The sequence below is a fragment of the Balaenoptera ricei genome, chromosome 2, assembly GCF_028023285.1.
Source record: "Balaenoptera ricei isolate mBalRic1 chromosome 2, mBalRic1.hap2, whole genome shotgun sequence".
In the NCBI taxonomy this organism is placed as follows: domain Eukaryota; kingdom Metazoa; phylum Chordata; class Mammalia; order Artiodactyla; family Balaenopteridae; genus Balaenoptera; species Balaenoptera ricei.
Window position 1 is genome coordinate 33,232,436 of NC_082640.1, and position 15,172 is coordinate 33,247,607.

Below are 15,172 nucleotides of genomic sequence, written 5' to 3' on the forward strand. Positions count from 1 at the left end.
TTGGGTCCAAGATAGACATAGAACTATAACAGTGACATGACACTTGGGTCCACAAATACGGTAGGGCAGGCAGAAGATTGCCAAGCCTGAATAATTAACAATCAATAGCTCCACACTTGCAAAGAAGAGTAAATTATATGCATTGAGAGCCTAGTTGTGATGTCTCAGTCATTATTAAACTGGACTTTGTTATCTCAGGTATAAAACCAAGTTTATTTATCAGTATAAAATGTATGTGGCCTTCAGGTAGTACTAGCGTGCTACAATTGCAGCCTGAATTTTAAGGTGTATGTCTTTACATTGAAAAGGAGATCAATACACTTGGAATCTTTAAGTCAAAAGCAACAGAAAAACATAAACAAAACTTTGTCATAAGGCATTTAATTCAAGTTAAACTGAGTATGATATTTTGGAATAATGGTTTTTGGTTATTTTATTTAAAACATTTATGTTCATCAAAGAGAAATGCCAACAATAAAACAAAAATGGTACCACTCAAATACATTTTTTTGCTGACATTTTAAAAATAAATGTAATATGGTTAAGAGAACGGAAAGACAAGCTACAGACTGGGAGAAAACATTTGCAAATTACGATCTGACAAAAGATTTCCATCCAAAGTACATAAAGAACTCTCAAAACTCAACAATAAGAAATCTAAATAAAGTCTGAAGTTTAGTTAATCATAATGTACTAATGTTGATTTCTTAAGTTTTGACAAATAAACCAAGGTGATGAAATATGTTAACAAAAGGAGAAACTGGGTGAGGATTATCAGGCAACTCTCTGTACTATTTCTGCAACTTGTTTGTAAATCTAAGTTTTTTCCCAAAGTAAAGTTTATTTAAGAAAACTCGACAAAAAGGAAATACGCAACTAAATTCAAAAATTGGCAAAAGACATGAATAGACACATCACCAAAGAAGACACATAGAGGACAAATGTGAACATCAAAAGGTGTTAAGAACATCGGTGAAAATAATGGTAAGACTAAGGACTTCAAAAATTCTCTCCTCCGTTCCTCCATAAAAGTAACAAGAACACAGGCAAAAATTGCCTAAATCAGCTTTTTCCAAACTCTGATTTTAACCAGAAGCTCGCAACAATCTAAAGAGCATTTATTTTTTTAATTTATTTTTTTTAAAAAGAGCTGGATTTCAGTAAGTATAACAAACTTTGTGGCATTTAACTTACCCATTTAACTCAAACTTCCTTATTCCCTGATCCCAGTTCCACAGTGCCCTTGAAAACCAGTAGCCTGCAACCACAGCTTCGGAGACTAAACAATGCACTTCTAAGTAACACATGAATCAAAGAAGAAGTTTTGAGAAAAATCTAAAAATATTTTGACCTAAATGAAAATGCAGCTTATAAAACTTTGCATGATGTACTGAAAGCAGTACTTGGAGGGAAATTTATAACACTGAATGCATGCACTGGAAAAGAAGAAAGATCTAAAATCAGTCATCTGAGTTTTCACCCTAGGACTATAGAAAGAAGAGCAATATGAGCCTAAAGCAAGCAGAAGAAAACAAATATCAAAAATTAGAGCAGGAATCAATGGAATTCAAAACTGGAAATCAATAGAGAAAATTAATAAAACCAAAATCTGGTTCTTTGAAAGATCGGTAACATTGATAAACCTCTAGTCAGGCTGAAAAGAAAGAAGACACAAATTATTAATATCAGAAATGAAAGTGGGATCCATCACTACTGATTCCAGGGACACTAAAAGGATAATAAAGGAATACTAACCTTTATGAACAACTTTAATAGCATAGATGAAATGCAACAATTCCTTGAAATACACAAACTGCCAAAACTCACACAAGGAAAATAGATTATATTAACAGGTCTATGTCTATTTTTAAAGTTGAATCAAAAGTTAAATTTCCAAAATAGAAAGCACCAGCCCAGATGGCTTCACTGGCGAATACTACCAAACATTTAAGGAAGAAAAGTTACCATTTCTTTACAATCACTTCCAGAAACTAGAGGAGGAGGGGACACATCCTAACTCTGTGCAGCCAGCATTACCCTAATACCAAAACTAGACAAAGATAGTACAAGGAAGAAAAACTGCAGTCCGATATCTCTCATAAACATTGATGCAAAAATAATAGCAAATTGAATCTAGTAATGAAACAGAGAAGGACCCCATGGTCCTTACCCCCCATGTCCTCAGCCTGCCTCTTGTCTGTGGAAAAACTTTAGCCAAAGAATAAGTTTAATCAGAGAAGTTAGAAAATGCAGAAACAAAAGAAAACAGTCCAACAAGACTAAATAATAATAGTTTAGTCATTAAGCATAGTCAAGGAACTTCAGTTCCTCTTCAAGGGCTATAGATAATATTCTGAGCCATATCCTGTGAGCTGTCTTGTAGATACTGAAACCCCCAACAGGTGGAAGAAGTTAAGTACATGATGACCAGGCTGTAACCATGACATAAGCTGCCACAATTCTGAGAATTGGTCTCAAAGAAATGGGAACAACCCGACCCTGGAACTGAAGATTAACTGTACTTAAAACAATCAAGATGACGCTGATCAGACCACCACAGGACCAATTTCAAGATGACTGTCAGAGCTGCCTGTGCTGTTTCTGCATGTAGCCCCCTCCCTTCACCTATAAAAGCTCTTGCTCACTGATTGTCAGTAGGGGGGCAGGGGAGTGGGCCTTTGGACAGGAGTCCGCCCTCCCCCTAAAGCCCCACCAGCTGCCAGCATCCAAAATAAAGCAAACTTTCCTTTCCACCAACCTTGCCTCTTTATTGGCTTTTGAGCAGCAAGCAGCCAGACCCCACTTTCAGTAACAGTTACATATAAAAATAATTATAAGCTATGACCAAGTGGAACTTAATCCAAGTATGTCAGGCTGGTTCAACAGTCAAAAATCAATTAATGTAATCTACCACATCAACAAGCTAGAGGAGCAAAGTTACATGATCTTATCAAGAGATGCAGGAAAAGCATTTGACAAAATTCAACACCCATTCATGATAAAAACTTTTTTTAAACTCTCAGAAAATGAGGAAAAGAGGAACAGAGGGGGACTTCCTCAATTTGATAAAGAACATCTACAGAAAACCTATATTCTTTCTAGTGAGAAACTATATGCTTTTCCCCTAAATTCAGGAGTAAGACAAGGATGTCCTCTATCACCATTCCTATTCAAGATCATACTGGAAGTTGTAGCTAAAGAAAAAGACAGGAAAAGGAGATAAAATATTTACAGATTGGAAAGAAGAAAGAAAACTCCTTGTTCACATATAACATGATTGTGTAGAAAATACCAAAGAATTGACGGAAAACTCTTGGAACTAATAAGCAATGATAGCAAGGATATAGGATATAAGGTTAGTATAGGATACAAGGAAATAAATCTTGGTGAGGAATGTTTAGAAATTGGAATTCTAATACATTGCTGGAGGGAATGTCAATTGCTTTCCTGTATACCAACAATGAAAAATTGGAATTTGAAATTAAAAACACAATACAATTTACATTAGCACCAAAAAAAGAAAGGAAGGGAGGAAGGGAGAGGGAAGGAAGGAAGGAAGGAAGGAGGAAGGAAGGGGAAAAAAAGAAATACTTAGGTATGAAGGGCATCTGTAAAAAACCCACAGCTAACGTCATACTTAGTGGTGAAAGACTGAATGCTTTCCCTGTAAGATCTGGAACAAGACAAAGATGTCTGCTCGTACCATTTGTATTCAACATTTGTACTGGATGTTCTAGTCAGGGCAATTAAGCAAGAAAAAGAAATGAAAGGGTTATTAAAGAAAAAAAAAAAGAAATGAAAGGGCATCCAGATTGGAAAAGAAGAAGTAAAACTATTTTTTTTGCCTATGACATAATATGATATATAGAAAATCCTAGAGGGACTTCCCTGGCGGTCCAGTGGTTAAGACTCCGTGCTTCCAATGCAGGGGGCATGGGTTCGATCCCTGGTCGGGGAACTAAGATCCCACATGCCGTGTGGCATGACCAAAAGATAAACAACAACAACAAATATATATATATATATATATATATATATATATATATATATATAGAGAGAGAGAGAGAGAGAGAGAGAGAGAGAGAGAGAGAGAACAAATTGGGAAGAAATATTTGTAACATATATAATTTTTTTAATTAAAAAAAAAAAGAAAATCCTAGAGAATCAAAAAAACCCTGCTATAACTAATAAATGTATTCAGAAAAGTTGCAGTATACCAGATCAATATACAAAAATCAATTGTATTTCTGTACACTTGCAATGAACAATCCAAAAATAAATTTAAGAAAGCAGCTCTATTTACAATAGCATCAAGTAGAATGAAATGCTTAGGAGTAAATTTAACAAAGGAAATGAAAAACTTATACTCTAAAACAAGAAAACATTGTTGAAAGAAATTAAAGGAGATCCAAAGAAATGGAAAGGCATCCCATATAACACTGGTACCAAATTGATCTCCAGTATCAAAGCAATTCCTGTCAGAATCCCAGCTGACTTCTTTAGGTAAATTAACAAGCTCTTTCTAAATTTCTTATGGAATTGCAAATAACCCAGAATAGCCAGAACAATTTTGAAAAAGAAGAACAATGTAGGAGAACCCATACATTTCAATTTCAAAACTTACTACAAAGCAACAGTAATCAAGAGTGTGGAACTGGTACAGGATAGGCATATAGATCAGTAGAGTAGAATTGAGAGTCCAGAAATACATCCATATGTCTATTAATATTTGACAAGAGTGCCAGGACCATTCACTGGGGAAAGAACAGTCTTGTAAATAATCACCTCCAACACCTCCCACACTGATACTATACTTTTATTAATTAAGCCTAATATACAACCTAATAAGAAGCAGATGGTTTCTCATTGCAATAATTCTGAAGAGTGACTGCTTTGTTTTTGTTTTTGAAAATAAAAATGCATGGCAAATCTTGGAATTTTTGAAACTGGAAGGGACCAAATTTATCATATAAGAACTCATCTAATCTTTGCATTTTACAGCTAAAGAACTCCGTGATTTGCTCAAGAACACACAAATAACTGTCGTAATTGGGAAAAGGGCTAACTAGTCAGGTTTCCTGCCTCCCAATCCTGGGTTCTTTCTGTCTAATGAGTTTGTGTCTCTAAATTATGTCTCTTCTATGCAGGTATGAAGAAAATTACTAACCAAGGCAATCTATCAGAGTGACTAAACACACACACACAACACATCTTATTTTGTGTAACTAGCCTAGAAACTTATGAGAAAGATCCTCTTCTTGTTTAAAGCATGCACAAATCTGGAAAGATGTTTTAAGAAGAACATTAATGGTCTTAGAAAAAGAATTGATTTATTCAAAATGTAACTCAATATTCCATATGAATTAATGCCTGGGTTTATGTATGAGCTGTCTACATTTGATTTTTTGTATTAGTCATAAAGATTATTTGGACCACAGGTTTTACCCTACCCATTTCTAGTTTATTCCCTCTTCCATCCAGGTCCTATGCTCCATGGTTCACTTCTAAGACTAGGAGTTGTGTCAGAAGGAGAGGGGAGCAGTGCCCCATGCCATGGGTGTTTGTGCTTTTATGCTATCAGTTTTACCCTATATTGACAGCAGAGAGAGTTAAAAGACATCTTCCCTCCCTCCCTCCCTTCTTCCTTTTTCCTTTCTTCCTTTTTCCCTTAACACAAAGTGTGTAACCTCATTCTCTTTGTAAAAGACTGAAGTAATATGAAATTACGAAGCATAAAATGTGACTGTTCCTTTGCAAACCCTCCTACTGCCCTCCCTGGACATAACAACGATTCATAATTTGGTGGGTTCTCTTATTCCATAGTCTCTCTCTTTATTCCTTTTCATCCACACATATGTAAGTATGAACATATTTTTATTGAAATGGAACCACACTCTATACATTGTCCTGCTTTCTTTGTAATAGTTTGAGATGATACTGAATCATTGCACATTGGTCCACCTCATTTTTTTTAAGTGCTCCGTGATAAAGTAGCTAGTACTTAGGTAGAGGTAACTATGTGTAAGGATCTGTTCAAAGTGCTTTACATTATTAATTCATTTAATCCTCACAATAACTCTGTGAGATAAAGGAAATCCTTATGCTTAATTTATAGATGAGGAAATTGAGGGAGTGAGGTAATTTTCCCAATGACACATAGCTAGTTAATTGGTGCAGATGAGATTCAATCCCAGGCAGTCTGGCATCAGAATGCCATGCATTTAACTGCTAGGCTGCATTACTCCTCCATAATGTAAATGTTCCATAATGTATTTAAATAGTTCCTTATTAAGGAATCTTTAGATTGTTCCTAATTTTTCACCATTATAAACGATGCTGTAATTACCTCCTCATACATGTAATCAAGTCTATCAATCTTTTCTTTCACAGCTTCTGAATTTGCATCTTGTGTGGGAAGGCCTTTCCATCCCTAGGTTATAAATAATCCTTCATTTTCTTCTATAACTTTTATGGTGTGGCTTTATTCATTTAACACTTGAGTTCTTCTGGAATTTGTATTGATGTATGGTGCAAGTTAGAGGTCTAATTTGATTGTCTTCCATATGGATAGCCAATTGTCCCAATATCATTTTTTTCATCTTTTTTTTTTTTAGTTGAAGAGATATTTCCCAAGAAAATCTTTTAAGACTTAAACAGCTTACATCAACATATTCAGATCTACCCATGCTTAATCAACTGTTGAGAAATATAATCATAGGGGTTCCCTGGTGGTGCAGTGGTTGGGAGTCCGCCTGCCAATGCAGGGGACACAGGTTCGAGCCCTGGTCCGGGAAGATCCCATATGACACAGAGCGGCTGGGCCTGTGCACCGCAACTGCTGAGCCTGTGCTCTGGAGCCCGCCAGCCACAACTGCCGAGCCCATGTGCCACAACTACAGAAGCCCGTGCACCTAGAGCCCGTGCTCCACAACAAGAGAAGCCACTGCAATGAGAGGTCCGCACGCTGCAGCGGGGAGTGGCCCCCACTCGCCACAACTAGAGAGGGCCCGCGTGCAGCAGCGAAGACCCAACTCAGCCAAAAATAAATAAAATAAATAATTTTTTTAAAAAAGAAATATAATCATAAAATGTCTCATTAAACCTACAGGAAAACGTTTACAGGATGGAGAGAACAAGAATAGAAATCAGGGATTTCCCCTCACCCCCCATATCAAATACACTGAATGGATATTTTATCATGGAAAGATTTTGAACTTAGTTCAGACCCTGGATCTGTCCCTTAAAAAATAGTTGGTCTTGAGTAAATCTTCTATGCCTCTGTTTCCTCATCTGTAAAAGGGGAAGATAGTAACACCTGTCTCAGAAAGCAGCTGTAATGATGAGAGCACCTGGTACTCATTAGGTGCATCATCCAATGTGAAAGGTTTGATTTCCCTTTTTTTTTGTTAAAGAACTAAAGTGTCCCCAAAAGACAGTCCTGTTCTTATACCCAAAAGCCTTTAGGTGATACAATGTCTGTTATTTGAGAGCATTTGCTTTTCTGAGACATTGTACAATGTTCTCAGTTTGACCTTGGTTTCAAGGGACAGAGTTCCAGAAGCAGATGTAAAGGTTATTGTTGATTTCTTGGTAAAATAAAGAGAATTCAATTCCTTTTATTTATCTTTACTGACTCAAAAACACTAGGAGAAAAAAAATTGTTGAAAGTCAAGTTATGCCTCCCTTTGTCCTATCTTTCTTCTCCATAGCTGCTATTTCAAACCTTGTTCTTTCTCTGACCTTCTACTCTGCCACCACATTTGACAGCTAGCCTCATCTCACCTCCTCCATCAGAGAAAATGAAACTCATCTTCCCTCAACTTCCTGCTGCCAAAGTCACCAGCACTTGCACCTATACTTGACCCATTCTCCTTCCCACCAGTCCCTCCCGCCCAAGTACTGGTCATTTGTCTGTCTCCCTCACTGGTTTATGAGCATAAGGACCAGGTCATTGGAATACTGTTTCCCATCACTTAGCACAATGTAGGATCAGAGTAGACATTCAAAACACTAAAGGAAACCAGAATATGTCACCCAAAATATGTCTCTTTGACATAAAAATTATTTTAAGCTGGCAGTAAACATATTAAGAAGCAGTAAACTTATGAAAAGCTCTCTCTAACCTCCTCTTTTTCTGCCTAAAGGCTGGATATAAATTCTACTTTTACTGAAGACAGACTCCTGACAGCACCAGGAGAATCTGCAAAGAAACCTAGCTGCACTAGTATCCTCCCATATATTACCTTCCAAAGTTTGCTGCCCTTTGAAGCCTAAAACTTCTTTCCTTTGTCCTGTCATTTCTCTTCAAACTCGTTGTTCTTTGTTGAAGATGATACATAAGCCAGAGTTCTAAGCCACTATTTTGAGTTACTCTTCATTCAGTTTTCTCCCATGTATGCTGCATGAGTTAATAAACAGTTTTTCTCTTATTAATCTGCCTTTTTTTTAAGGAATCTAAGCTGAAAACCTAATATGGGTAGAGGTAGATGTTTGCCTTGCCTACAACACATTTTTAAATGAATGAATGAGACCTGCTTCCTTGGTACTCACTAGTTTATCAGGAAATGTTATACCTACAAACATAGTACTCTAACCCAGACAGTTAGTCAAGGTTAACAGGAACATATAATTGATATGGTCTTTTTATTTGAAAAAATTGCTATCAGTATTTATCAAAATAAATTCTATTTAAAAATTATAATAAATGAGATGCCATTTATGGCAAAATTTGTCTTTTAAAGGAACATCCCTGGACATCTGGAGATGCATTCCACCTCTCACTACATCACAGATGACTATTTCCAACCTGACTCCACCCAGAACTCTTGCTACTTCCCACCTGAAATTCCCACTCACAGAGCCCAGGAGCCTGTCCATGTCCTCAGGAGACCTGGGACATCTTGCTGCAAAATGGATCAGAGGCATCAGGACTCAGCAGAAAAGCGCCTCTTCAGGATTTGAATCCTCTGTTTTTGCAGCTGCAATATTCAACATCAAATTTCTTTACATCCCAGCCATTTTATTGGACGTACTAACAAACAAACTCATATTTTCTTGATATGATTCACCTGAACTGAAACTAAAGCTTTACTAACCCAGCATTCTACATGGCACCCCTCTCTATGCTCATCCATAATAATCAGTCATTCACCACAATAACTCTCAATGCTTTTTCCTAGCAAGGAGCAATCTAAAGGGTCACCTTACAAACAATGGGTGGTTACTAATTTATCTTTCTACTACCCCCTCAAAATCACTGGAAATGTGCACTTTACCCTGTCAAACTGCTCTATTAAGAATTGAAAGAGGCAACATTGTGCAGAGAACATGGAGTTGCAATAGCACAGATCTGAGTGTGACCTTGGCAATTTACTTAACCTCTCTGAGATCCAGTATCTGAAAAAAATAGGAATAATACACCAACTTCATAAGGTTGATATGGTATGAGGATATTACCACCAGCGATTTTGACTTAATTATCCAGGTAATTTCAAAGCATCTCCAGGTGATTTTAATGCACAGCCAGAGTTAAGAACCGCTGGGTAAATTCTTCTCAAAAGTATTATCTCCATGACCACCCTTCAGAAACTTTAAAATGACTTATGAATATTAAAAGCGGGATTAAGAATATAAACAACCTCTTTTCACCTGTGTAAGCAAAACTAGAATATGCTTAGGAATGGAAAATGCTAACATTCATAGTAAAACTGTCCAACCACTGAGTTAAGAATGAATATACATACAGGGCTTTTGAGGAAAGCTTCGTCTTCAACAAAGAACGCAGAGTTATATATCTGAATTATTATGTCCCTCCAAAGTAGTTACTACATGAAGATAAGCCATAAAACCTATTTTAATGATGTTGCCACTATGGAAAAATAAATTTATTAGAGAGAAATTGCCCTTTGAGACTGAGGTAGATTTATTAAAATGTCTTAAATGGCGAAAAAATTTTGATCTTTGGTTGCAGATTTAACTTCTGGAATCAATAAAGTATCATTTGAAATCAAGTCAGGTGAGTTTGTAGTTAACCAAGATGGGAGCTCTCATTGTAGGCATTGGGCCTAATGTCTCTGAGGGGTTCTTGCTACATATCATATCCTTCAGTAACTAGCACTCAACCTAGCACAAGTCACGGCTCAGTGATTGAACTTAAATGAAATATTCAATACAAAGACAGATTATCACAGGTGGCCTTGAAGGTCATTCTCAAAGAAAAGATTAGAAATGGTTGGAGCAATATTGGCCTCATTAGAATAAGGATGTGGTTTTCCAGACAGGCAGTGTTCATGCCACATGTTTGTTACAAAGACCATTTCAGTTCTTCCTAAATATGTTTGGATTAAAGGGGAGTGGACCCATGACAAAACCATGGTATCTCTAAGAGATGGTGGTGGCTGTGTCTTTGGAGCTTTCACAGGGGGACATTCATTATAGTAAATAACCCAAAATGTAGGTCTGACCCTTGGCTGTGCAGGCTCAGAACAATAACTACCAGTTTGTGGAGAATAGGTCTGACTCTCCAGGCTGGACTCCCATTAATCAACATGATGAGAATGATGTATAACACCAGAATTCCAATTAGTTATGTTACAAAGAGAAGTATAACAGTTGTAGGGCCCAGAGACCTCTGGTAATTATGACCAGCACACTTTCTTTCAGAAAGCAGACCTGGGTGGGAAGTTCAGGTCCATCAGAAGGTGGCACAGTGAACAGGAACTTGAGATTGGGTGAATGAGTGAAGGCCTCCACAGCATCCAGTTGGGATAACCTGAGGACTATTTCTCACAATAGGGAGAGCACTTTGGTGGGAATGCCACACTCAAGTTCAATGACCAGGATTGCTTCTCCCCCTTATTTAGGAGGAAATGGCTCAAGTTCACCTCTCCACTATCTTTTAATGTTCATTTCCACCACTGTCCAACTTCTTTTCTGACATATTTATAATCTATATTAGTACATTCAGTCATGTTATATCAAATCTTGTGAGCCTTAAAAACAGTGTCTTTTTAAGATGACTTTTCACCTTTTGCTCTGGTCTATTGTGAATTGACCTTAATGCTTGACTCTTATTTCCCTGTTTCCCAAATTTATGAAGTTCAGGAGATACCTAGCCCATTATGTTCTGACAATACTTATAGTACCAGAAGTCTCCCATGTAAAAAAAAATTTTTTTTCAGAAGAAAAATCCATTAGTCTCTCAACAAATATCAATTGCACCAGATACTTTTCTAAATGCTGGCAATTCCATGGTAAACAAAACAGATAAAGACCAAAACCTCATGGGGCTTACATTCTAGTTGAAAAAAGGAAATAAATGAGAGAATAAATACTTATATAAAATGATTTCATATGGTGATAAAGTAAAAATAAAATTAGAAACTCCTACTAAAATATTCATTTGTAAATTAAGAGAAAATTCTTACCTCTGGGAGATTTTCAAGTCTACCTTACATGGTCCCAAGATGACTAGAAATATCATGGTCAAAGTAGAAAAATAAAAGGGAAGGTCCCACTGGAAAAAAAAATGCAGAAAAATATGAGATCAGGGACCTTGGAAATTCACATACCCATGACAATGAGAACAAGACCGGTGTGGTTCTGCAGTTCCAGAAACCTATGCCTGTGAATTTTCTCCCCGCTAGTGCTGCTTGTATTTCTGACAGTTTCCTCAGGATCTATGGCCTTAAATGATGCATGGAGAAGGGGGAAAGTGGAATTACTCCTTTATGCCATACCTGAATTTAATGTCTTGCAGCAGTGCCCCAGATTTTTACTTTGGGTCTTGCAAAAGTAATATCTCTTGGGGAAAAATGGAGGCAAGAAGTACCTGAACAGAGAACCATCATATTTAGCCTAAGAAAAAGGAAAGCGGCAGCCAGAAGTAACTATGATCGTTATAGCATGTATCATTTATTGAGTACCCACTATGTCTCACGTACTGAAGAGGCGTTTGCGTATTTTACCCAAATAAACTCAAAGACCCTGTGTAACCCGATTTCCAGGCAAAGGCACATTCAAAGAAATGCAATCCAGTAGTCAAAAGAAATTTTAAAATAGTTCTGTTCATTACTTGCATTTGAAATAAACTCCTTAAAATTCCCTTTTGTCCCCTCTCTATTCTCATATACCCTTTGCAGTTCTACAGTATCTTATCCCAGCCTCACCCTCCACTTCTGCACAGAATGCACTGAAAACCCGCCACCACTGGGATAGGCTCTGGTCTCTCCTTTTTCTTCCCCTTTTCTGCCTGTTTATCTGATTCTCCATCTCTAACCATTCTCCTGATTCTAAATCACAGACACCCAGAGAGTCAGACAAGCAAGGCAGAAATCATCTTATAAGAAGGGGAATGGGTGAAATCGGAAATACAAAGACAATATTATCTTTATTAAGTTGGGACAGGGGGAAGTAGTAGGAAGGGGGAAGGCTGAGAACATTCACATGTTAATAAGTGTGAGAAATGATTATAATTATGGCCCTAGTGAATCCCCTTCCTTGCTCCCAGCCGCTCTGCAATGAGACATCCCTCTCCTTAAATCTGGACTGGCCTTGTGATTTGTTTGGGTCAACAGTATGTGGCAGAGGTGATATTATGCAAGGTCTGGAATCTTGTCCTGAAGAAGTTTTGCAGTTTCTGGTTTTGCTCTTGGAACCCTGAGACCATCATGCTGTGACGAAACTCAGTCCAGCCTGTTGGAGGATGTGGAAGAAAACCAAACCATCCCAGCTACCAGCCAACACCTATGGCCAGACGTGTGCTTGAGGCCGTTTTGGACTCTCCAGCCCCAGTTGAGCCATCAGATGACACAGTCACATGAGGGATTTCAGACAAGACCTGAAGTAGAACTGACGAGATTGCCAACCCATGAAATTATAAGGAAGCAAATCATGGTTTTGGGATGGTTTATAACAGAGCAAAGGTCATTCACATATAAATCATTAGCTCGTGTAATTCTTACAACACAAAGTAGGTTATTCTTACTTTATAAATGAGAAACTGAAGTTCTGCAAAATTAAGTATCTCATTCAAGGTCACAGAACTTCCAAATGATTAAACTAGCTTGGTATCCTGGTCTGCCTGCTTTCAAATCTCATTTTTACATGGTCCTTTGACTCCACCTCTGAGATCTATGAGTTACATCTACTAAGAATCATTCCTTCTGTTAAACTCCTAGAAACTGATCACTGAAAACAGTCTCTTAACATCTCCCCCTTCCCAGAAACTTTAGGACTTATACCTTCACATCCATACTGTTGGAAATCTGTACACTTTGTGTTCCAGTTTGTGTCTCCATGGCACATTATATATGGTTAAGGGCATTGTTCAATTTGGACTTTTAAGGCATTTTAATGGCTGTCTAACTTCATTTTTGTTCATTTATTTACTCTCATTAATTAGCTATCATAATTACTATCAACTGTTGAATGTTGTACTCTGCATGCATTATCTAATTTAATCCTCACAAAAACCCTACCGTGTTGCCATTGTCACCCCCGTTTTTCCAACAAGGAACCTGAGGTTCAGAGAGTCATACAGCTAGGAAGTGTTGTAGCTGGGACACAAACCTAGGCCTGTCTGATGATAAAGCCTGTGCATTTAACCAGTGGATTGTACCCAGTGGTGTTCTGGTAAGTAGTTTACAGCTGGCTCTATGAGAAAAAGAAAGCCATGATTTGTAGCTTTTGTGATTCCCGTGGTATAAATACTCATATTATCATTGATGTCAAGCTAACAGACTGACTTCACTGAAGGCAGAGTTGGGGAAAGCAGAAAATCTAGAAAAGCCCCTAACCCCACCATCCTCTCCAACAGACAGACATGGCTTATGACATGGGAGGTGCAAGAACTTGGCTGACAGCACAGCTGGCCATCTTGAAGCAAGAAAGCTGATAAAGAGCTGTGGCACAATCCAGAAAACTTAACCAACAGTCAGACGTCCCAAAGATGTTTCTGTTTTCCCGTGACACCCTGCCTATTCACTGGCCACTGTTATGGCAGGCCATGTTCCAAGAAGCATCACATGAATCACCTAGTCCAAAGCTTTCAGAGCCCTCAAAAGACCCCTCATCCAACCTCCTCTGGATAAACCCCTTTCTCCTCATGGCCAGGGTATTGGCTTCATGGGTTGGGGGTTCCAAAGGAGCTGAAATGAGGGAACGGATTTCTTTCTTTCTTTTCTTTTTCATAAATTTATTTATTTATTTATTTATGGCTGCATTGGGTCTTCGTTGCTGCACGCGGGCTTTCTCTAGTTGCGGTGAGCGGGAGCTACTCTTTGTTGCAGTGCGCGGGCTTCTCACTGGGGTGGCTTCTCTTGTTGCAGACACGGGATCTAGGTGCTCAGGCTTCAGTACTTGTGGCACGTGGGCTCAGTAGTTGTGGCTCGTGGGCTCTAGAGTGCAGGTTCAGTAGTTGTGGCGCATGGGCTTAGTTGCTCCGCAGCATGTGGGATCTTCGTGGACCAGGGCTCAAACCCTTGTCCCCCGCATTGGCAGGCGGATTCTTAACCACTGTGCCACCAGGGAAGTCCCAAGGGGGTATGGATTTCTATTGAGTCAGCATAGGGTATGGACACCCAGAAAGTACAAGTCAAGTCAAAGAAGCAGGAGAGGAAATATGGCCTGATGTCTAAGAGTGTGAACTCCCAAATCAGAGAAATCTGGATATGATTCCCAGTTCTACTTACTATTAATCATGGGACCTTAGAAAATTAATTTAATTTTTCCATGCCTCAGTTTCCCCATCTATAAAATGGAGATCCTAATAATACCTTCCTCATAGAGTTATGAGAAATACATACGCTAATGTACATAAAGATTTTAGGACAGCTCCTGGCACATGAAAACATTCAGTAAAGAATAGTTCTGAGGGACTTCCCTGGTGGTCCAGTGGTTAAGACTCTGAGCTCCCAATGCAGGGGGCACGGGTTCAATCCCTGATCGGAGAACTAAGATCCTGCATGCCGCATGGCACGGCCAAAAAAAAAAAAAAGACACATTTAAAAAAAAAAGAATAGCTCTGAGCATTATTAGCTACTACTCTTTAGGGAATGCTGAAGCTCAGATACCAAGAAGATGAAACGTAAGTACTGAATGGGATCGGCAAGAGCAGAGTGGATGTCAGGCTACAAAATCAACAATGGGGAGTTTTAAAGCAAAGAACTTGATT

The 15,172-nt window shown here is 38.2% G+C and overlaps 1 protein-coding gene across 5 annotated transcripts in view; it reads right to left on the minus strand.

Annotated features, from left to right (window-relative positions):
• Nucleotides 1-15,172, minus strand: part of MTHFS (methenyltetrahydrofolate synthetase) — a 297,235-nt gene that overhangs the window by 99,281 nt on the left and 182,782 nt on the right. For 2 of the 5 annotated variants that reach the window (XM_059915346.1, XM_059915345.1), the window contains exon 4: nucleotides 11,427-11,515. The exons of 2 other annotated variants lie outside the window; for them this stretch is intronic. In XM_059915346.1, coding sequence (XP_059771329.1) covers nucleotides 11,427-11,515 — 89 coding nt within the window. Of the gene's footprint in view, nucleotides 1-11,426; nucleotides 11,516-15,172 lie in introns of those variants that run through there. One more of the 5 variants, XR_009501073.1, reaches the window with a different exon arrangement.